The following is a 23,877-nucleotide window of genomic DNA, read 5'->3' on the forward strand; positions in this document are numbered from 1 at the left end:
ACCACAGTTTGAGAACCAATGGGATTAGATGAGAACAAAGGTCTGTGGGGGGGGGAATACATGCTTAGCCTGATGAAGATATACCCATTGTAAGTCGCTTTGGATAAAAGCGTCTGCTAAATGACATGTAATGTAATGTAATATCATCTTTTGGCCGTGTATGTGCTGTGTATTTAGTGTTGCATAGTCTCCTCCACTGACTATCAGGCCTGGTGTTAGCCAGGTTGAACTGGTGGACCATCACAAAAATCCATTAAGCTTCTGCCAGGCCTGTCAGTTATTCTAGAGGCCTTCCCTCTGTGCGCCTGTCATTTGTGTTGAGCATGAGCGCGTCCTCCATGCTTGTTCCTCAGCTGGACTCACTGACCTGAACCTCTTGTCTCCACATCCATGCCCACCCTGACCTCTGTGCCCTCCCCCCCTCCTCTCCCATCACCCACTTTCCTCCACGTCACCGCGTGTGTCTTTATGAAGCAGCTGTCCTTTGGACATCTTTCCACCATTTTATCATCACTGTGCTCATTTCATTCCACAAATCTTCTCCCTCCCGATTCACCACAGTCTTTCCTGTAATTCCTCCTCCTCCTCCTCTCTTACTCCCACCACCTCCTCCTCCACTCCGTCCCTCCCTCCACACGTCTGCATTATTCAGAGTGCTATTTGGAAAGGCCTGTGTTGTCCCTGAGTACCTCGCCTCTCATCGTGCTCCTCGGAGCATCACTCTGGAGTTTAACCCTTCCCTGGAAAACTCCTGACAGCAGTGGATACACAGAAACACACAACACACACTCCTGCACACTGAGGTGGATGTAAAGATTTCAAACGATGTCATACGTGCTATTTCTTTTCTTTTCTTTTTTAAACCAAATATCAGCCTGGGATCCTCAGAAACCAGTCCTGCAGCAGCTGCAGTCGGGTGCAGCAGCAGACTACAACAGAACAAGATGTATTTTATTTATAACCACCAGCAGCACAGCCTTACAACACAGACCAGGACAAGATTCTGCAGAGATGAGAAACGCCCCGCACAGTCAGTCGCTTAAAGCTGTAGCGCGTACGTTTTAATGCAAACTAATCTCTCCACACGATTCTGATTCTCAGTAAAGCAGTGTTATGGTTTCATGTCTGTGCTTTAGTAAAGTGAGATGATGAGACAGCAACTTTGCAGGTTGAAATATGCACCGAGAGTTGACCCTTCCGGCCGAGAGTTCTGCAGGCTCACCTGAGGAACGGGGAGAGTCTGATGTCGTCTCTTTGACTGAACCCAAGAAAAGTGTTGTCCTCACCGTCTTTGTCCTGACTTGTGACTTTGTGTGTGTGTGTGTGTGTGTGTGTGTGTGTGACAAAGCTGCAGCAGAAGAAAACATGTCGTCCTTAAAGCAGCATCTCTGCCACTCACTGCAGAAGCTCAGCTCATGTCTGTTTTGTCATGTCTGCAGCTTATAGCTTCAGACTGTAACAGTCTGTACGTTTACATGCACAGTTCAATCGAGCTAAGGCTGAAGTCCGACTAAGACCGGCAATCGGACTATTGCCCAGTCCGAGTATACGTGCAGAGGAGACAAAGTATGTTTGACTGCTGTAACTTTAAGCTCGTGCATTTTGAATCAATTTCCTGTTGACCCTCTTGTCACAGAAAAACAACCGGTGCTGTGGCTCTGTGTTTTGTACCTGCTTTACATGTTAATCATGATAAGGATTAGATGTGGTTGCTGTGTTGTCTGAACAACGACGTGACCACTGTGTGAGTACTGCAGTTTACACATCCTCTCCTTCTACGTCCGGTTCAAAGCCTGAGGAGGAAATGTTGGTGCGTGCCAAACAATGGGCAGGTGCAATATTTACTCATTTATCCACATTTTACCAAGAACTGCAGGACATTGTGAATTTCTATTTATCTATCTCTAGAACACCTAATCCAACCCTAGTCAAAATAAGTGTATACTTGAGTAATTGAACTATGAATCACATTATCCAGACATGTTAGTCTGACTAAGACTAGCTCGATTTTAGACGGCCTAACTTGTTTATATGACAAAAAAAGCAAATTTTAGTCTGGCTAAAATTGGACTTTTAACATGATGTATAACCATGGCCAAGTGGAAGAGGAGCTTGGCTTGTAACCGGACGGTTGCCGGTTCGAGTCTCCACCAGACTGGGGTATCCCTGAGCAAGGAACCCAACCCCCATTGCTCCCCGGGCGCTGCTCAGTGACTGTCCACAGCTCCTAATTATAGGAAGGTTCCTCGTAGAGGATGAGTTAAATGCAGAGAGAGAATTTCCCTAAGGGATTAATGAAGTATAAGAATAAACACAGCGAGTGTTTTGTTGACAGACGTTACACACGGGAGCTTCAGAAGAGCAGAGAGGACTGAGTGCACAGCAGCGTCAGTGATGAGTAAAGACAGACCAGTCGTACAAAGGAAAGAGTTAGAAGATGACAGAAAATGAGCAGATGTGCTCATTTGTAAGAGAGGATTTACAAGTACAAAGTACAAAAACTACATTAGCTGGAAACTAGATGGTGTTGAAGTAAATATGCAGATCTTTAAGTTTTCAGCTCAACTGATCCAGAAGGGACAGAACCATTTGGACAGCTTTTTTTTGGGGTGGGCCAGCTGTCTGCATTATTCAGTTTTTCCTCCTTAAATGGTCTTTTTTTTTAATTAGCAACACCTCAACTCTCCGTCTCTTCTGACAGTAAGGATTATTTTCAGTTTTGCCTAACAGCTGTGCACATGCACTACTGGGAAACCAAAATAAAAAAGATATGAGCTACGGCTCGTGAAAAAAGAACGAAGCAGGCTGAGCGTTAGCGGTGGCAGCGATGATGGGAGTGGGGCATCAGGGCTGAAACATTTTGCATTTTTCATGCAAAAATGTCTTTTTATAGTCGCGCCCCATGTTTTCAAGCTGGCTGCCAGAGTTTTTTTGACGTCTTTAATGTTCATGAGCAGTAAGACAGAACTAATCCTTTTAACACAGGCTCATAGCAAATATAAAAATAAAAAATGGAAAATCCCCCCCCCTCCCTTAATAAACTCCCGGCCCAAATGAAAAAGAAACCACTGTTATCTTAGCGGTTTTTAGTAAGAACAACTAAGGCCACATGCCATTTTAATGTGAACTTTCTTAAGCTGCTACAGTAAAAGCTCGTCTACGTAGGTCAGCACTGGAAACTAACTTGACTGGACGTATAAACACCCACCACCCCATGGCACAGCATATCTCGTATTTCCCCCCAACCTCAACTGACGTCTCAATCTAAAACATGTGTGGCTCCTTTTTTTTAAAAAAAAAAAAACCCACATTTTTCTCTCCTTGAAAATGAAATGAAAACTTCTTTTTTTTTATCTCTGCTCATATTCTTACACAGATTTCCACTTGTCCCGCTCCAGTGAAAGCACAGTAACATCAAAGATGACGACCTTTTGATCACAGTTAAGATTAGACCTGGAGAATGACCCACTTCAGGGTTTTTATAAAAAATAAAACTCTATTGGAAAAGAAAAGAACTTGCAGCTGAATAGAACTGCAATTTAACTTAATTTATACATTTCTTCTGTTCCCTTTGTTGCTCTGGCTCCTCTACTATTAATGGAAACTTGTGACCTTGTGAACTTGTGTGTCACCGTTGTTGTTATTGTCATGTTATTAAAGCGGAGTGTTTGTTTTGACGTGTCACACTAAACATCAGGCAAACAGTCATTTATACACCCACATACCTTGCATCAATAAAAAGAACAAAAACACAAGGTAACACACGTCCTCCACTGCTGTATTTGTTACGTAACATTGAGAGAACCCATAATAAGCACTCGCTTGGAGCGTGGTAAGCAAATGGAGTCGCATTCTAATGTTGGATGGATTTGGTGCTATTTTAAGGAAACATTTGTTATAGTCCCACAACTTTCCAAAACCGTCCAGGCTTCGCTCGGGAAGCGGGAGTGGGTGTGTTGTTGTTGGAGGCCCACACGGAGCACTGCCCTCAGATCAATCAGGCTCTCTGGGGTTAGTTTGATCATTTACCAGTGTAATAAAACCTCAAAGCACTTCAGATTTGCTTCTTAGTCAGTGTCTGTGAGAGTCAAAGCCATGTATAGCTGCTCAGATTATAGGGATGGCCGTTGACTGGGAAGTGAACCAGAATGGCGAGTGTCAAGTGTCAAGTAGAGTTGTATGAAGATGATTTTCCAGATATTCCACATTTAAATATGTTTAAAAAGACAGTCATTTTGAACTGCTACAGTTTTTTATGTAACAGAAACACTGGATTACTTAAAAATATATAATTAACATAAATAAAATAAAACTCCAAAGCCTAAAATGTAAAGAATACTGACATTAAGCCTAGATTAAACTATGGAAATACAACTTTTTCACTTCCGATACGATACCGATATTGCAGCCTTGAGTATTGGCCGATACCGATATTGATCCGATATGATATCAGCACGAATCATACATACTTAAATTAGATATTTTGTAGTGTGGAATGTTAGAATAGGCTTGATCAAGTAATATTACTTAAATAGAGAACAATAGTCCGATATAATCCGATATGCGTTTTTTGGCTGATATCGGACCGATATCTGATATCAATATCGGACCGATATCCGATATCGGATCGGGACATCCCTACTTGTTATAATTAGTTTTTGTTTTTGACCCACTAAGGGTCATAGCCACAAATGTATATATGTATATATATGTATATATATATATATACATATATATATATGTATATATAGATATATATATATAGATATACATACATATTTCAATATTGTGAGTATCCAGTGTGAGTCATTTGTGAAATGAAACTTTTCAAATATTACATGGAGTCCAGCTGTAGTGCAGTTCAGAAAGTTCAGAAAGTGAAGTGGACTGATCATTAATCATTAATCTGCACTGAGGTTTTTGTATCCCCATGTTAACCTGAAAACAATATAATATATAGGTGAATTTTTGATCCTAGACTCATACTGTGTGATGATTTTTTTAGATTTCAAGTGAGTAACATAGTGCGTATTGATTACATTTATTACAGTGTGGTGTTTATCTGACAGCCTGGAAACAATAGAAGAGCAAATTCAATTCTTGTACCTTCCTATTTGGTAGTTGTGGTAACCAACTAACAAGGCTTTTTAAAACTGTACTTTGTTTACCACCATATGGACGATTGTTCAATTCCCAGCTCCTCCAGTCTGATAAATAAATGTATCCACATTGTGGCAGCAGTATTGATGTTCTTTGTTAAATACACGTTTTTCATTAGTGAGTTTTAGATTTACTGTCTCCAGTCTTGAAGCTGTAAATTAACGGTGTGCCAACTAAAAATCCTTTTTTCCCTCTTTTTTTTTGGAGATGGAAGAGGAATCAATTTTAGAATAGATGTTTGCTCCCAGTCACTGAATCCATCTAAAGAAGTGAAAGTGGAAATCTGCCTCCTGTGAAAAGTCTTTAGCCAATTTGTGTGACCTTTTTACACCACTGTATTTTAACATTGGTGATAATGGTGTTACTTCTGGAGTTCAATATTCTCTCAGGTGGTACTTTGGTATAAAAAGTTTGAGAACTATTGGGTTATATAAACACACCTTACTGTTTTTATCTGTCAATGTGGGTCTTCCTATTAATAAATGAACATAACAGTGATGTTGTGGAGAAAATCCTACTCCTCTCCTCTCCTCTCCTCTCTTCTCCTCTCTTCTCACTCGCTGTATAAGGTGACATCATGACGAACATCTCTTCCTTCCTTTTCGCCGCTTTTCACCTCTTCCCCTTTTTAAAAAAAATCTCACTTCTTCTTTAGGCTTCTCTCTTTTGTCTAGCATCACGCGGGCCTTTCCGAATTCAACATTTTTAAACTTTTAAACCAGGCTTCTTTGAATGCAGATTACACCGTCACACCATAGTGAGCCCTCTCCTCTCACCTTTTCCCAGACTACATAATCAGTCCCCAGCCCAGCCTTATGCTCTTTATTTGAGAAGTAAATGATGTTCAATAAAGAGCTGTACAATTTTAATGATTCATTTTGCCCTGGCTCTTTTGCTTTGTGTGAAAGAGCTTTACGTTAAAAGTATCTTAAATGATCCTTTCGTGCCTGTCCTGACATTCTGCCACCAGCAGATGAGCATGGACACGTGCGCCTGTAGCTGATGTGTGAGTGCGGCTGAGTAGAACAGCCAATAGGAGTGCCCTCATTGATTTAATTCTCCCATCAAACACCAGGGCATCTTTGTTGTCTCTCTTTCAAGTTTGAAGGTTTTACATTAAATCATGTGTTTCTGGTAAACTGCATCAATTTATCATCATTATTTAAGTAAAAGTACACTTTTCTTACCAGAAAATTACTTTAGTAAGAGTTGAAGTCACTTTTTATAATATTACTTAAGTAAAAGTCTTAATGTATATGACACTTACTGTAACAAAAGTAAAGTACTTAAGCTTTAGGAGTAAAAGTATTAAAAAAGTGAGGTGTTAGGATTGAGCCATGGTGGCTCAGTGGTAGGGCAAGTTGTCTTTCAACTGCAAGATTGTGATTCAATTTCTGGTTAATGTGTCCTTGAGCAAGACTCTTAACCCCATGTTGCAGCATGTAAATGGGTATTTTTCTGAAAGTACACAATTTATTTAGGAAATATAGTAAAAAGTAAAAATACAGATTTGTGAATTTTGTACGGTATTTGTTCTTTGTCACATCACAACACTGCAAACTGATGTATTCCAATGATAATGGGCTTGGTATTTGGAGGGTATTAGGTTGTTGCGTTCACATTAGCTCTCTTACTTCAGCGTTCATCTGTAATCTCGGGTTAAACTTGCTTTTGCTGTCAGATTCCTCATTTAATGCATTGCAAAATATTTTTAGTTTCATTTGTTTTGTCTTAGATCAGTAGATTCCACTGCAAGTCTGAGGCAACAGTATAGTTCTTACATTCTGCTCGGAAAAGTTGCATCATATCACTGTTGATAATGTGTGTGTCTGTGTTTGTGTGTGTGTGTGTGTGTGTGCACGCTTGATTGCTGCTTGAGTAACAACCACCGCAGTCGTTGCTGGTTAACGAAACTGACCATATTTAGAGGAAAGAGGTTAAGAAGCAGCGACAACACTGTTCTATGTGAACTGAATACAATCCTGGACTGATTATTATTAGATTATCCTTAATTGATATATGCAGCGGGTAACAGAGGGTTAAAATCTGTTAAATACCTTAAACTAGTGGTTCTCAAATGAATGTTGAGCTCTCAAAGTAACTCCATTATCGTCTATGTTAAATACAGTCATGTAAATAGACAGCGCAATGTCTGATACAGACTTTTATTCACAATAAGATAATTCACTCTCTCATCATTCTCCTCTTCCTCACATATACTTTAAACACTGGTAGAGTGAAAATAGATTACGATGAAGGTGACTATTATTCTTATTTGTTTCATTATTCCTCAGCTCTACTCCGATCACATACCCTGGTTTCTACAGTACAACAGTATTGTATAGATTTTCCTCCAAGTACCACCAGAAGAAGCTCACGTAACACTGGTGGTACGTGTACCACAGTTTAAGAACTGTTTGCTTATTATTATCATTATCATTAGTTAAATCTGTGAAACCTCATAGACAAGACCCCAGGAAGTCACTGCTCTCTTTAATCCCACCTAGATTAAGAGGTGAGATACAAGGTGTTAAAAGTGAGGTTTTGAGCAGCTGGAAGGCTTTTTTTCTTCTTCTTCTTCTTTTTGATGGAGTCAGAGAAGGTGTTTCTGCCCTTTTCCAGAGTATAATGTTTCATCATGTCCTGGCTCTATAATTTCACATTCAACGAATGTAAAAGTATCTAAACCTATAGTTTTAGCATGGACATTATATTTTCTAAAAACTTCTCATGTAAAAATGACAATATCTTAAAAACACAAAAAAAAACAAACAATGTCTTTACTGTTCCTTTCCCAAACTCAACCCCTGGATTAGATTTTTCTTTCTGAGACGCACATGGGTGAAACCACAAAGAATTGCCAGTGAATTTGTGGCAGAATTAGAGGCAGAACAGAAGCCACAGTGTCTGTTTCTGTGATCACCTTACATGAAAATGGTGATGTTTAGTATCTCCAAAAGAATATATATATATATATATATATATATATATATATATATATATATATATATATATATATATTGTAAAATAAGTTATTGTAAAACAGCAGGGGTGATTTCCCCTCATCACTGATTACTTTTTGTACAGGTGTAAAAGCCTGTGTGAGAACATTATGGATTAAAAATCTCTATAATTTAACAGAAACGAGTGTATATTAATGTATTTGAAGATAACGACAACTCTTCATTTGGATATATTAACAGAAAACGACAAATTCTGTTTTCCGTTCCAGGTCCACTGCATAAACACACTTTATTTATTTCCGTTTTCCCTCTCAAGTTCTACTGCTGTCAAGAAATAATCATCATGTAAGACGCATCAGGATGTGGCCAGTTAACAAATGCTTGACTTCCTGCAACAGTTACTTGTTCACATTGGCTCAGAGCCGCTGGGCTGGCTATGGTGCACACTCAGCCTGCTCAAGTCCCTGTGCAGGAAACAGCTGCCGGGTGTTGTGTGTGTGTGTGTGTATAAATGAGAAGCCCCAACACTGAACCCAATATAGTTTTTGTGATGTCTAGGAAAATAACACGATGAGCCAAAAGCTGCACTGAACTGTATTCTAAATGTAAAAGAACAACAAAAAAAAAACCACATGTTTGCTTTATTAAAGATACGGTTACACAAATACACAAATTTAGCAGTATTTATTGGTCCATTTGGTTTTGGAATATCCATCACCCTTCACTCCCAAAATCCTATGTCGCCTTCAGTTGATTAGATGATTAGTTTGTCCATTGTGGGCTACTGTAAAAACACAGTGGTCCAAAACTTCCTGACCCAACTTTCAATATAATTATATGACTTGATGCTGGGGTAATGAAAAACAATAATATTAACTTAAATGTGTACCTTTTAAATAAGGTGTATTTCTTGCCAAAAACCACATTATACACATAATATACCAACCACCATTTTATACCAACCAGTCAGAATTTGTAATATTCACGACATGGTGTAAGACCATGGAATATATTGTAGATATGGGAACATGTGCAGCGTTATTAAAGAGAATGCAGTCTGTGAATTATTTATTTAAGATGGTCTATGAATCATGTCCTGGGAAAAAGGTCAATTAAAAGACAGGGATCTCTGTTTCTCTGTTTTCTCATGGAAATGAATCGCCCTCTAAACTAATCAAATCTAATGAATTAATCCCTTTTTGCTTCAAGTCTTAAATAAATGAACAAAAGGTTCACTTCACTGCTTGACTTTTCCGTCCAAGTGAGTTGACAAACCTCCCAGCACAAATGACTATGAGAAAAGAACATGTTTGCAAATGAGATTTTGCAAAGACAGAGTGTGTATGTTAAAAAGTGTCTACTCAAAAACATTCCTGTTGTGAAATCTAATCAACGGGTGGGTTTTGTGCACCGATCATTTGGATTTAAATGATTATAATGACGGAATTCATTGCATTTGTTATAATATCACTGTAATTCTCTTTTATTTTAATGCGATAGGCAGTGTTGTGACTACAGGACCCTTTATGACAACAGCAACGTTGAAGGCCTTTTTTTCTCCATGATTGCATGATTCACACCCGAGGTCAGTGGTTGCTCCTGACAACTGAACCCAGTGTGCTTACATTGTCAAGAAAACCTGGCAATGGTACATTACAATCAGTGTGACAACAACACAAGTGAGTGAACTATTCAAAGTCTTCTTACGACACTGCACTGATTTACTTTGTTTTGGACAGGCCTAAACAAAGGCGGAGCTCTAAACATAACATCACCACTTAAAGCCGACTAACACACAACATTCAAAGAACGTTCCCCCGAAGGTTCTCCTGAGGTTACTTACAGCCAAACCAAAAACTAACATTTAGAGAACATTCCCTCAGAGTTAGGTAGGAGCCTTACTCATCCAATTCCTCAGAAATGAGGTTCTGCCTCATTAGGACCAGGTTTTTAGTCTCCATGAGGACTACTGGTTCTTACAAGGTCAGTGTTTATGCCACTGAAGGTTCTTAAGTGGCTAAAACGACTTAAACGTCTATTATTAAGGCCCCTTTTAGATGTAACTGATACTTTGTTACGACCAGGCCTATAGGGGGAAAACCCGATCGCAACAAGAACCTGGAGAGTCTCTCATCCCGACTCTCAAGAAACCACCAGCAAAATATTAAACCAATTTTAAAGGTTTATTAAAACAATTTTAAAGGTTTATTAAAACAAGCACAAAATGTCTCACATGCAGACACACACACACACACAATTAAAAGGGAGGCCCGACCCTGGGGGGGTCATAACAACTTAATTAAGTCATTAAATAATCCAGCCTCCAAACACACTAAAATAAGATATATATATTTATGGATGTGGTGCTTGACAATTAACACGCCCACTTCTGCCGTAATTGGCTCTATTCATAATCACAAATGTTTTGGTCCACAAATTCACTTTGATGATCTCACAACTCACAGTTCTTCAATTACAAACTCAGTCAGGTCAGTTTAGTTGGGCCAGGCGTTTTCTGCAGCCAGTAAACAGCAGGTGATGAAACATTTAAAACCGGCACATCAAAAGCTGCGTACAAAATAATAATAAAAGAACTTTACCTGAACCGAGGTACTAGCTGTCATCTTTTCTACTTTGAAATAAAACCAATGATTTCTTTGTTATATGGAGCAAAGGAAACCAGAAATATCAGAGAAACTTAATTAATTGACTATCAAAATAGTTGACAGTTCATTTAGTAATCGATTCATTGATTAATAATAGTTGCGGCCCTGTCGGCCCCAGCATTCGTTTCTCTTTGAGATAAGATAAATACGAGCTATCAGTGCTGCATTCATGTTCAGTACGTCTGTCAGGATCTATTTAGCAATTTTTGAGTGACAGTGAAATGCATTGTTTTACTTTTTCTCTCAGTGTTTCTGGTCGGACCACTAAAGCAATATTTAGACCAAATCAGATTTTTGGCAGTCTGGACAGCTAAAAAAAACATATGAGATTACATTTTTCCACGGCTGATTCAAACCATATATGGAGGTGGTTTTGACTGTGATACTGATCAGATTTTTACAGATCTGATTGAATCTGAACGTCTTGGTTGCTCAGATAAGATTTCAGAGCACCTTCAGCATCATCAGCATCATCACGACAGCGAGTCGAACGACAACAACAGCAATTACTTATATCCAAAGAGACGGCAGTTAATTGGAGGAGGATTAAACGATTGAAACAGTGGAAGATGATAAGAAAGTTTGCGCCAATGCTCAACATTTGGGACAGAAACAGGCACAGATTTCTGTCGTGCTTTTGTTTAATACTACTTGTATTTCTGGGGTGTGGTCTGTAACTGTAGAAACCCACATGGAAAACTAGACTAGACTTTGTCAATATACATCTGATCACTTGCAATATATGATGTGAACAGTTGGTCAGGATGATCAGATTCTGATCAGATATGCTTACAAATCAGTCTAAACATCCTATCTGAGCGACCGAGACACGCGTCCGAAACTTCCTCCGTATTTGGTTTGAATCATTCATTCACTTATTCATTCATCTCGCTTTATCCTCCACATGAGGGTCTCAGTTGGGGCACTGGCAGAAAGTGTCCATCCTGAGGTCTGAGGTCTAATAACAGGCTGCTTTCAGATGTGCCAAAATCCCGACTAAAAACCCGGGACAATCGGGCCTTTCTGTAGACCCTCCTCTTCTCCTTGGCCTTCGCTTTAGGATAAAAATAGTCACTTCAATAGACACTTATAAGTAGCTTTTACCATTTTACTATTCTATTAAGTCACAATTTACTTCTATTTTTATTGATTTTATGTCTTGTACCTTTTGTGTTGCTGTGCCTTTAAATCTGTAAAGCACTTTGGTCAAACCTGGTTGTTGTTGTTTTTTTTAAATGTGCTATTAAAATAAAGTTGACATGACACATTTTTACTCCACAAATTGACTTTGACAAGCTTAGTCGAGTGAGGCACATGAAATGGTTTATTTCTTCGCCACTTGAGGTAGCAACTGTGTTATTTAGAGAGGCGCGAGGAGCAGGAAGTACCCCCAGTGCACCACCAGGCCGCGCCACTAGGCGTGTATATAGACACTCTCCCTCCCTCTCTCCACTCTTTCTTATGATAGTTTTGACGTCAGCAACCTGCAATTGAGCGAATGAACTGTGAGAAAGGACCGAGCCCTTTGCCGGAACTACCGGGAGGCAGTAGCAGAGAAGACCGAGTGAGTCGCCCGCCGCGGAGGAGCCAATAACCGAGGAAAGGTCCACAGTGAGGAGCCGCCGCCGCCGCCGCCGTGAGAAGCGAACGATGCTGCTGCTGCTCACCGCCCTGTAACACACACACACACACACACACACACAGAAGGAAACCACCGAGAAAAGGACCGTTATCGACAGAACACAGACGGACGGACGGACAGTACCGAGACCACGCCACAGAAACAAAGTGCCACAGCTGCGGAGGAAGGAGACCACATTGTGCTGTCTTTTTCCACAGCGAGCGGAACCTTTTGATTTATTTAAATGCTTTAACGGTGCCGTTTCCCCGGCGTGAGAGAGTGAGACAGAGAGGGAGCTGCCCAGAGAGAGAGAGAGAGAGAGAGAGACTGAAGGATTAAAAAAGAGAAGGAAATAAACCCCAATTATATCAAAAAAGAAAAGGGAAGAAAAAAAGGATTTGCAAATTCTCTTCAATTAAGTCCACCATTTTTATTGCACGCCTTCCCCCTTTCCTCGTCGCTGCCGTGGATCCTGGTACCAGTACCGCCATCAAGCTGTGTTCTCTAACCATGGGATGTACTCTGAGCGCAGAGGAGAGGGCGGCTCTGGACCGGAGCAAAGCCATCGAGAAGAACCTGAAGGAGGACGGCCTCACTGCGGCCAAAGATGTTAAGCTGCTGCTGCTCGGTAAGACAACACACAAGCAGGGGGGGGGCAGTGAAATCGTGTTTTAAAACCACTGTGTGTGTGTGTGGAGCAGAGAAATGAAACACTGCTGCTGCTGCTGCTTCTCGTGATGGAGAAGGTGTGGTGCTGGTGCTGGTGATGATGGTGGGGGAAGATGGTGGTGGTTGTGGTGGGCGTTTGGGAGAGACATGAACATCTTATCCCCCCAAAATCCAAATAATTGTCTCATTATAAGCCAAAAAAAGAATAAGAGCAAAGAGGAAGTGCTCGTGTCTTTCTAAACACACCCTATCTTCCTATTACATCACTTTCAATCTACCTGCTGTAGTAGGATATGGCTGCAATGATTAACCGATTAATAATCAATAATTAAACTAATTGACAGCATTTTTTTAACTATATATAATTAATTCATCTCTTAGAGTGTTATTTTTCATAATAAATTAAAAACAGTTTCTGATTTTGTCCTCTGATATGTGAATATTTTCTCCTCTGGGACACAATTATTATTTTTTTTTTTGGATTTCCAAAGAAAAAAGAAAACATTTGAGGACATATTGAAGTTTGTTTGACAACTAATAAATTAATTGAGGAAAATTACATTATTTTACACATTAACTGATAATGTGAAATAATCATGAGTTGCAGCCCTAGAATGAAAAAGGATGTAATCGTTTAATTAAAGATAACAGCGGGTGGATATCGCGGTGCTATTATTCTACAGGATCAGACCATTTTTAGGGTTTTTTTTGTTGGTGGAAGGTGGGATCTGATAACTGCAGATGGAGGCTTGAAAAATGGCAGCATGCAGCAAGGGAGGGCCGAGCACAAGCAGGCAGGCAGGCAGTGCTGGAACATCGGTTTGGATTGGGGGGGGAATTGATTCATTGATTCTCTGTGGGAAATTAACTTGTATATAGCAGCCTGTGTAATCTGGTTGAATGTCCAGCTTGAAAGATGGAGGATGGATGGAGGTTTGAAAAGAATGTAGAGGATGCAGCAACTTTCTCCATCTTTTTTCTCCCCTTTTTCATCTCCACCCCACTGCTGCTGCTGCTTCTGCTGCTCTCCTTATTCACTTAGGTTTTTAAGAAGCTGTTCTCCATTCCTCCTCCTCCTCTCTCTTTCTCAGTCTCCATCTTGCTCTCTCACACACACACACACACACACACATACACACACACCCCGTTTACCTTGTCCTCTTGTCTCTTATCCCTCAGGGGCTGGAGAGTCAGGGAAAAGCACCATCGTCAAACAGATGAAGTAAGTCTTTCACGGTCTAATAACCCCTCACTGTGTATGTATGTCCCTTTCTTACTTTTTGTGTCTCACACACACACACATAGGGTTTCACGGTGTTTCTCAACCCTGGTCCTGGAGACCCACTGCCCTGCATGTTTCAGGGTGCATTCACACCAGCCCTTCTTCATTGAACCCTAGTTCGTTTGCTCGGAAAGCGCGGGTCGTTTGAGGAACGCTGGTCCGTCAAAAAAATCTAGGTCTCGGTTCGCTTCAAGGGAACCAAATGCAGGAACGCGGACTACAATGCAGGGCATTGTGGGTAAACACAACTAAAACATACGCATACAATGTGGCTGAGCCCATTGTTGCAGCGTATATTGTGTGTGGTATGTTCGCATAAAAGGATAAGATTTGATGCAGCTCCATGTTTTGCTCTAATGCAGCGTAAAGAGAACTTTCCCTGTATTAACTAGTAGATGAGCGAGTTTTCAGTAACCCTCGATGCAGCGCCGCCTCAGGCGAGGAGGGGAACACGTTATTCACTGTACTGTACTATGAAAAACTAACTCTGGCGGACTATTAGGTGTGAAAATGACCGCAGATATTTCTCCTGCTCCAACACACCTGATTTAGATAAATGGGTTATTACCAGGCTCTTGCAGACCGTGTTGATGAGCTGACCATGTGACTCAGTTGTGTCTCTTTTGTAAGCAAAGTGGGCCCAAACATCGTATCTTCATCGGCCAAAGTGCTTTCAAACGTCTTCAGTCGGACACAAAAATCCACGTTTGCTGCCTCAAGCTATCAATAATGTGGACGTTGTCTTTAATCAGCAGTTCGCTACGGAGACAAACGCGCGTGAGATACGTCCTCGTACTGTTAATGTTTATTGTGCATCGTTTAAATTTTATGAATTACTGCTTCTTCTTTGAACCTAAGTAGTTATTTTACTGACATTCACTCCCGAAAAATGGCTGTTCAAACCAAACATTCAGTTTAGGTTAACTGTCAATTCGTTCATAGAGTATTTTCTCAGAATAAAAGCTCTGAAAGTGATCTGCCAGGGCCAGATACAGATGCTGGCGGGCCAGTTTTGGCCCACGGGCCACCGATTGCTGACCACTGATGTAAAATGTGCAGGATGCTGGGTCCTGAGGTCCAGGATTGAGAAACACTGCTCCTATAGTACAAAGAGTTTTTGGGGTTTTCTCCATTTTGCAAGAATGGAAATTGCTTTGGACTTAACCCTGACCTGAACCCATGTTGTGACTGGTCTTGTCAAACAGCCGACAAAGCATCACATCAGATGTTCTTCTACATGTGTGTGTGTGTGTGGGGGTGCAAGGAGTAAAACATGAGAGCACTGAAACAATGTGATTTGGTTTTGCTGCTCCTCGTCCATGGAAAATGTTGCTGAATCATTTTCGAATGTTCTTGACACAGAACATGTGACACAGCGTCTGTTCTGCTCCTGGCTTTGCACGAATGTTAAGTCCAGTACTTCCTCTCGTGGGGTAAACTGAACTCTGACATTGTTCATTTTCCTCCTCAAACTCGCTCCAGTTAATAAACAGTCTGACATGTGGTCGTGTCACCAGACCTCACTGCTGACACTTAGAAAAAAAAGACGAAACCAATCCTGGGTCAAAATTGAAGAAGTGCATTTACCTCATAGTCACACTCTATTTATATTAGTTTATGGTTTAGGTCTGTATTTGTTGTTTTTCCCCATTTCCCCCCCAATATCAGGCCTATTTACTGACCTGTGGTCAGTCCAGTGTACTGTAGCAGAAATGAAATACTACTACCATATACTTTACTCCTGTATAAACAGGGAACTCTCATACCACTCGTGCTTAGTAGTGAATTTAGAGTCGTAATTAAAACCTTAGTCTCCTTCAGTATCATTATGTGATACTTGGACTTCTCCTAAAGGAACGTAATGGTGGTACTTCAGTGTCTGCCGCTGCGAATTGCATACAACAGGAACAGGAACGTTTTAACATATCACATAAATCAGTGATTCTCAAAGTCTGGGTCGTGACCCACCGATGGGTCATGTGACATCTTTTTGGGTCCCCAAAGAAAACTAAAACTTTTTTAGTTTTAAATAACGTACACAAAATTAAGTTGCAATTAAGTTACCAAACACCTTTTGTCAATGATTGCTCTTATATTGTGATTTGTGTCTCAAAACATGCTATAATGAGAACTTAATGAGTTTTTTTTGGGGGGGGTGAGGTGATCAGTTATTCAGCCCAGCCCAACACTATCTATACTGCTTATCCTTTTGGGTGTTTTTTCCTTGGGTGGATATGGAGCTGGAGCCAGTCTGACTGGTACTGGGTGACAGGTCGTGGACGGGTCACTGACTTATCTCACACCTATGGTGAATTTAGAGCCTCTAATTAACCCGAGCCCAATCTGCACGTCTTTGCACTGAAAGAGGAAACCAGAGGAAAACCCACACAGACATGGAGAGAATATGCCAATATTATACTACTATAATGTAATTAATGTAGCTGTAGATGTGTTACCGTACTTCAGCTGCCTACTCCAAAAGCCCAAAGTCATTTTCATCTCTAATGCAGTCCTGACGTGTGGTTTTACCTCCAGGCTCCTCTGCCTTTGAGCTGATAACCTTAAGCTGTGGTCGTGTAGTGAGTGACACATCACACAGTCATGATTCACTGGATCCAGATGAGCCAGGTACTCGGCTGTGATTGGTCATATTCGGCCGTACGGAACACAGTGCACATCGATTGACCAACGCTCTCAAGGAGGTTGAGGGAATATACAGTATATACACTTATACTGGGCTGTATAAATCACATGTGTTTCTCCATAGACAGTAGATATGAGTCTGTTGTGGTGTTGATGCAGATGTTACAGGAGGGATGTGTCTCTATTGTGGCTGTTTATGATTACAGCAGGGTGACTTCCTCTGTGTCTGTCAGTCGTTCCAGCAATGTCACCTCCATGTGTCTGTTGTGTGGTCACAGTCTACAAGCTTTTCTTTCTGATTCTTATGGATGAAATGCTTTAGTTGCTTTAGTAAGGGTATATGTTAAGTTCACATCCGTAGCTCACTGCAGCCCTCACTGACACATTCTGGTCACATGATGTTGCTGCTGTATGTCTCTCTTTATGGCCTGTGCTTAATTTACATGATATTATAGGATCTTATTATTTGTATCAGATTTTTCTTTTCCTTTTCTGACATCCGCTCCAATGATTTGGACTAGGGCTGAATAATTAATCGAAATTTTAGCGATATATATACACAATATTTGTTAAAGCCAAAATGTGTGTCTTGATTATGCTCTGGATCTATACACAACTTATTTCACAGACTGAAGGTCGGATCTTTTTTCTCACAGATCTGCACAAATATCACACAGTAATCATTTTAAATAGGTTTTTCGAATGAACACTGATGTAAAAATGAGCATTCCCTGTCAAATAATCACAATTGGATATGTATTAAAAATCCATCAGCCCTAATTTGAAGATGTACTTTATAACATTTAGGAGGGTTTGAGTTTAACTGACTACCCATTATTGTCTTTGTACAAGTGTATAATGGCTTTGAAACAAAAATCGTGTGCTTTTCGTCATCTAAGAATAAGCCCATTATACGCACCAAAGGTAAGGTCGACTGGCGTGTTTTCTGGTATGCAAAGGCCACTGTAGTTCCAGGACGTGAGAGGAGGAGTCCACTGTTTATGACACTTTGCGGCCTCACCTTTTAGATGTCATTAATTATTTCACATTGGACCTTAAACTACTTCAACAACAAAGCATGCCGGCATTGGAAGTGTTGAGATGAACATTTCAGAAAACCTTAGAAATCAAAGTTGGAACATGTGTGTGCAGCTCTTCTTGATCAGTGCTGTTTGAAGCAGATGTTGTTTTCACACTAAACAACAATCTAGCTTCTGTGTTGCTTCACAGCCTTTGTTGTAATAAAGAGGGAAGCTGTGTTTTTTTTGTTTTTTCTTAAATGGTGGCCAGCGCCCTGTGAGGGGAAGCCTTTACATTCCTCTTCAGAGATGCTCAGCTATTTCCAGAACCACATCAGAGGAGTGGAAAGGCCTTACTGCATTTTCCCTCATGGTGTTTTGAACATCTGGGGTGTGATCAAGTGACCAATTGTGTGGGGGTTTGTGTGTGTGTGTGTGCGCGCGTGGCGTCTTTCTTCAAGAGACAGACAGACAGACGGAGATGAGTCAATTAGATTGAGATTTTATGGTGTGTTTATGGAGCTGCAGCGTGTGACACAGCTGTACATGTATTCTCAGTGAGTGGAAGTGGAAGTCTATCACTACTACAGTATGTGCTGTACGCCACAGTGGGAAAGTGCTGCAGCAGTGCACAGTGATATTTCTCTTTATCTTATTTAGTCTGTTACATCAGTTGATGTTTGACAAAACCCCAATTATTATATATATATTATTGGTTTCTAGGATTATGTAATCACCATTTTCAGGATTTGATTACTTGACTTGAAAAGATTGGATAAAGAAATGTATCTTTTTTCTTTATTTTTCTCTCAGTTTCTCCCTCTCTACGTGTCACCACAGCAGATAATCTGCATAATTGATTTGGCAGAGCTCTTTATGCCGGATGCCCTTCCTGCCCTGCGGTCAAGTTAGAGTATCCCGTTATCAATAAGCAATGGGGGATTGGGTACCTTGCTGAGCGATACCCCAGTTATTGACCGGACTGGGGACTTGGACCGGCAACCTTTCGGTCATAAGCCAAGTTCCCTTTCTGCTTGGCTATAGGCTGCCCCACATTGTCTCCTGTAGTTATGTCTTTGTAAAACAAGTAAAGGAAACACGTGAATGTGACATGTGTTTGTGCATAAACTGGCGACCTGTCCACGGTGTGACCCCGCCCTTTTGCCCTGTGTCAGCTGGGATGTGGAGGATAAAGCGTGGTCGGGTGGATGTTTATGCATACATGCTACATTAGTGAGTGTCATATTTTGTCCCGCAACCCAGTGGACGTGGTCATGTGTGAATGACATGTCTCTGTATATCTCTGTTATATGCAAGAAGCTGGCTGTGCGTTTGTTGTTCATGCTGTGTGTGTGCGTGTGTGTGCGTGCATGTGTGTGAGAGTGCAGGAGACACCATCTGTTTATGAAGCCTGTGTGTGTGTGTGTGTGTGTGTGTGTGTGTGTGGTTAGACGTGTGCAAAGGTTTCTTTTGCTGCCAAGCTGGCAAAACTGACCTCTCCAGAAGTGCTCAGTGTGTGTGGCAGCAGGACACAGCTGGACACAGCAAACTAAAAAGTTGGTAAAATATCAAAAGCTCCACTCGCAGGTGCAGCCCCTTCCACTCTTAAAGTTACCATATGTACAGTAAATACTATATATATATATATATATATATATATATATATATATATATATATATATATATATATATATTCAGCATATTATTTCATTTTACACATAATTAGCTCTGATTTTCAAAGTATAATTGATGTTTAATGCTCTTCTTCTTCTTTTAATTATTTGTTATTTAGTTGCCAGTGTTTGTCATGTTTTTGTGAATGAAAGAACTAAAATGACTCCGGGCTTTCGGAAGCAGCAGAGGTCAACCACGGGGTATTGATGTAACGAAGAGGCAGCATAACAATACATCAGATCGACTCCATACAGTGTCTCTTTGTGTTGATATGAGTGCCGGCCTCTTTAAGTCACATGTTCATAGAATCACAATCGTTTCACACACAATAAAAGCTCCAGGTAAATTTCTCCCTGAATCATTAACAGATTACCACCCGCATGAAACTGTATAAACTGTGAACGTGAGAGGCGTGACAGGTGCTGCCGAACAGCAACAATGGCATCCTTAACTTACTGTTGATTTGTCGTTTAAAAGGGATTATTACAATACACAGATTATGTGTCAGCACATGTATGGATGGTTCAGTTTACTCAAAGTGCTGAGTTGTGTTTAAAATATATACAATCATTTTCACTTTCTTTCTGTGCTTATATCTGTGTGTGTGATTGCGCCATGTTGACGAGATCAGAGGCGACTGGTCTGAGGGGAGAACAAACGCTGGCCGTCCCTCACGGCTGCACTGCTTCCCACAGGCTGTTCCCACCGTGTGTGTGTGTGTGTGTGTGTGTGTGTCATGGGGGTGAGTTCTCTAGAACAGGAGATAATTAGGTTTAAGCCTCAGAAGAGGAGAATAAAAGGGGGAGGAGGACAGAGGGAGGGGGAAAAAAAGGTGGTGGGATTTTTCTGCTGAAAAGCAGAGGAAGTAGATGGAGGGAGACAGACGGGGAGTTTTAATGAAGTACCAGGAAAGAAAGAAAGAAAGAAAGGAAAGATTTTAGAAAGTACAGATGAATGAAAGAGGAGAAGAGAGGAAGAAACATGGACACCCAGTAGAAATAACTAAGGGACAGTGATGTTGGAGTGTGAAAAGAAACAGGAGAGGAGATGAGAGGGTGAAGTAAGACAGGAGGAGATAGGAGAGGATGAGTGTGAATGAGCTAAGGGAAGAGAGGAGAAGCCATTTTGAGTAAGAGGGGAGAGAGAGAGGGAGAGATTGACAAGTGAAAGAACATGTTCTCACTTATTAAGCAAGTTGGAGCAAGCGACACACACACACACACACACACACACACACACACACACACACACACACACACACACACACACACACAGGGATGAGGACTGGGTTGTCAAGGACACGGTGCAAAGTGCGCTCCTCTCCTGGACTTTGTTCTCTTTGATAATTATTAGCCTTCTTCTCCTCGGATGGTTGGACATGAGAAAACCGCAAAAGAAAAGAGTGGGAGAAGAGGTGGCGGGGTTGTTAAGGGTGGCGGGGCAGGGGGGCCTCATGTTGGCACCAACTGCATGAAGAGACAGTCTGTAACTGGTCATCTGAAACAGTCTGTCAACCAGATAGTCACCCTTCATTGGTTAAAAATAGCCCTGGGCGCGCTCATCGCCGGGGTGATTTGATTGGCTGTCTCAGTGAGCACTGGAATAACAGCAAGACACCATGATAACTGTGTTTGCATGTGTTAGCCAGTGCTCACGTGCAGCCTTCTCTCAGTGTGTGTGTGTGTGTGTGTTCAGTGTTAGAATCCCATTTGCATCTTGTAAATAGGAGGCTGGATCCCTTTCAAATTGTAGGGAGCAACTTCAAAAGTCTGTTATGAGTTCACACAGGGCTGGTTAAGGGCCCGTACACATGATTGTTTTGGCTTTTTATCCACGTTTTAGCATCACTAAAATGCTATTTTAGGAAAACGGGTGGAAAAATATCAAAATACCACATGACTTTGTCATAACCCCGCCCATCTCTCAGCTCTTTTATTCACCGTCACTTTCTTCGTTATCATCTTCTTCCTCCTGTGTTTTGGATTTAATTCACTTTATGTTGACTTTTATTGTCTGGCTTTAGTGTAAGCTATGTGCATCTTTGCTGTTTTCGTTGTGTGTTTGTGGCAGCGTTACAGCACCACATACAGGCCTGGTTGTGTACTACAGCAGTACCAAGTAACACCATTTTCAACTACAGACTTTTCACAGGAAGCAGATTTATTCCCAATAAGATAATTTGCTCTCTCATCATCCTCCTCTACCTCACATATACTTCACACACTGGAATAATGAAATTAGATGAAGATGGAGCGAGATAAGGTGACTCTAATTATTATTATTTAACTCATTTTTTTTGGCTTCATTTTCTATACACTCCCTCAGCTCCACTCTGAGCACCATACCCAGATTTATGCAGTAGAACAGTATTTCAGATTTAGTACCACCAAAGGATGCTTGCATACCACTGGTGGTACACATATCACAGTTTGAGAACCATGGGATTGCATTTCCGGAAAACATTTCAAGAATGAAAAAGTAAAAGAGAGTAAAGTTTGTCGGCACAGTGATGTTTAGATCTTGTGTTGTTCGCCTCTGCACACAGGAAGTCATTTGTTGTATGTCAAGACAGACAGGGACAAAAGCAACATTGCGCTAGTAAAGCGAGGCTGAAAATACAATGCTTTGTGTTCCTGTCCACCCGTGTGCTGCCGCTGTATACACATAAACACTCTCTCAGTCAAGTGTGATAGTAGATGAAATACACAACATATAAATAATGCTACATGTTTTTTGTTCAAGAAGAGTAAACAGAGGCAGAATAATATGCGGCTTTAAATTTAAAGTTCAGTAATCTGGAATAAAATTGATGGTTATATCATGTTTATTTGCTTCTGGAGAATCTTTCCTTTCCTCCTATCAAATGCCAAATAACACTGGACTAAGAAATGTTGTAGACGATTACTTTAAATATTCCAAAACAAATGTTATTTTATCCTCAAGGATGCATCCATAGCTTAAACTCCCAATAGCAAAAAATGTACATTTTACTTATGTCATAAAGTGTAAAAATCTTCATAATTTTCCACATTCTTGCTCCAGGCTGGTGGAAGCTGTTGGAGGTGGGTGACATAGATGTGTCTAAATTAAATGTCTTGACACAACTATTATATTTATCATTTGTAGCACATTTAATGTTCTGTCAACAACAATTGATTATTGGAGAACATGAAGCTCATGCAGTTGGATACTAATGGAGTAAAGTGTCAGCTTCCTACAGACAATGGTGTAACCTTCACTTTACATCTTTAATGCAGGACTGTACAGTAATAATAATAATTTAAGTCATGTTTCACCCACCCAGAATAGAAAAGGCTTGCTTTTTTTCTCCTCCACACTTATCTCAGGAGAAACGATGGAGTCTTGTGATTGAATATATCAATAATAAATTGCTAAATACTGTCTGTCTGTCTGTCTGTCTGTCCTACGATCCTACAATTTTCTCTCTGTCCATCCATTCATCCATTATTTACCAGCTTATCCTTTGAGAGTGGTGGGTGGAAATTGGAGCCAGTAGTAGCTGACACCGGGTGAGACGCGGGGTTGACAGGTCGAGCTAAATGCTTCGTAAAAGGTTTTGTTTGAAAATCTTTTACTGTTGTCACGTAGAAGTAGGGCTGGGCAGGATGTATTAAAAGAAAATCACATTCAAGTATATTCTGGCTAATAAGCAACATATCCATCTACTGTATATATATCTAGATTAAAGAATTGGCACTGTTTAGTCTAAAAACCACTTCCACTTGGAGCTTCTTCGTCCTTCTCTTCCTCACACATGCACCAGACGTGGTTGTGAGTGACAGTGGAGTTAGACAAAGTGAGAGATATGTTATTTTTCTCATGTAATTCAAACTGTGGTATGTGGTACGTGAGCTTGCTCTGGTGGTACTTGGTGGAAAATTAGAAATACTGTGTTACTGCATATAACAGGGAATGTGATCGGAGTGGAGCTGAGGAATTTTGATTAAATAATAATTAAAGTCGCCTTATCTATCAGCTCCATCTTAATCTAATGTCACTATACCAGTGTCTGAAGTGTTTGTGAGGAAGAGGAGGAGGATGATAAGAGAGTAAATGATCTTATTGGGAATTAAATTTGCCTCCTGTGAAATGTCTGCAGCCGACTTTGCTCAACTTATTTCCAACACTGTGTTTTAATGTTGGTGATAATTGGGTTATT

At 40.6% G+C, this 23,877-nt stretch overlaps 1 protein-coding gene across 2 annotated transcripts in view; it reads left to right on the forward strand.

Moving 5' to 3' along the window:
• The first annotated feature begins 12,232 nt into the window (after window positions 1-12,232).
• Window positions 12,233-23,877, forward strand: part of LOC122776356 (guanine nucleotide-binding protein G(o) subunit alpha) — an 86,736-nt gene continuing 75,091 nt past the window's right edge. The window contains exons 1-2 of one of the 2 annotated variants that reach the window (XM_044036849.1): window positions 12,233-13,038; window positions 14,259-14,301. In XM_044036849.1, the coding sequence (XP_043892784.1) occupies window positions 12,921-13,038; window positions 14,259-14,301 (161 nt within the window). In that variant the 5' untranslated portion in view covers window positions 12,233-12,920. The remainder of the gene's footprint in view (window positions 13,039-14,258; window positions 14,302-23,877) is intronic. The other variant, XM_044036847.1, reaches the window with a different exon arrangement.

The sequence above is a fragment of the Solea senegalensis genome, linkage group LG10, assembly GCF_019176455.1.
Source record: "Solea senegalensis isolate Sse05_10M linkage group LG10, IFAPA_SoseM_1, whole genome shotgun sequence".
NCBI classification, from domain to species: Eukaryota; Metazoa; Chordata; class Actinopteri; order Pleuronectiformes; family Soleidae; genus Solea; species Solea senegalensis.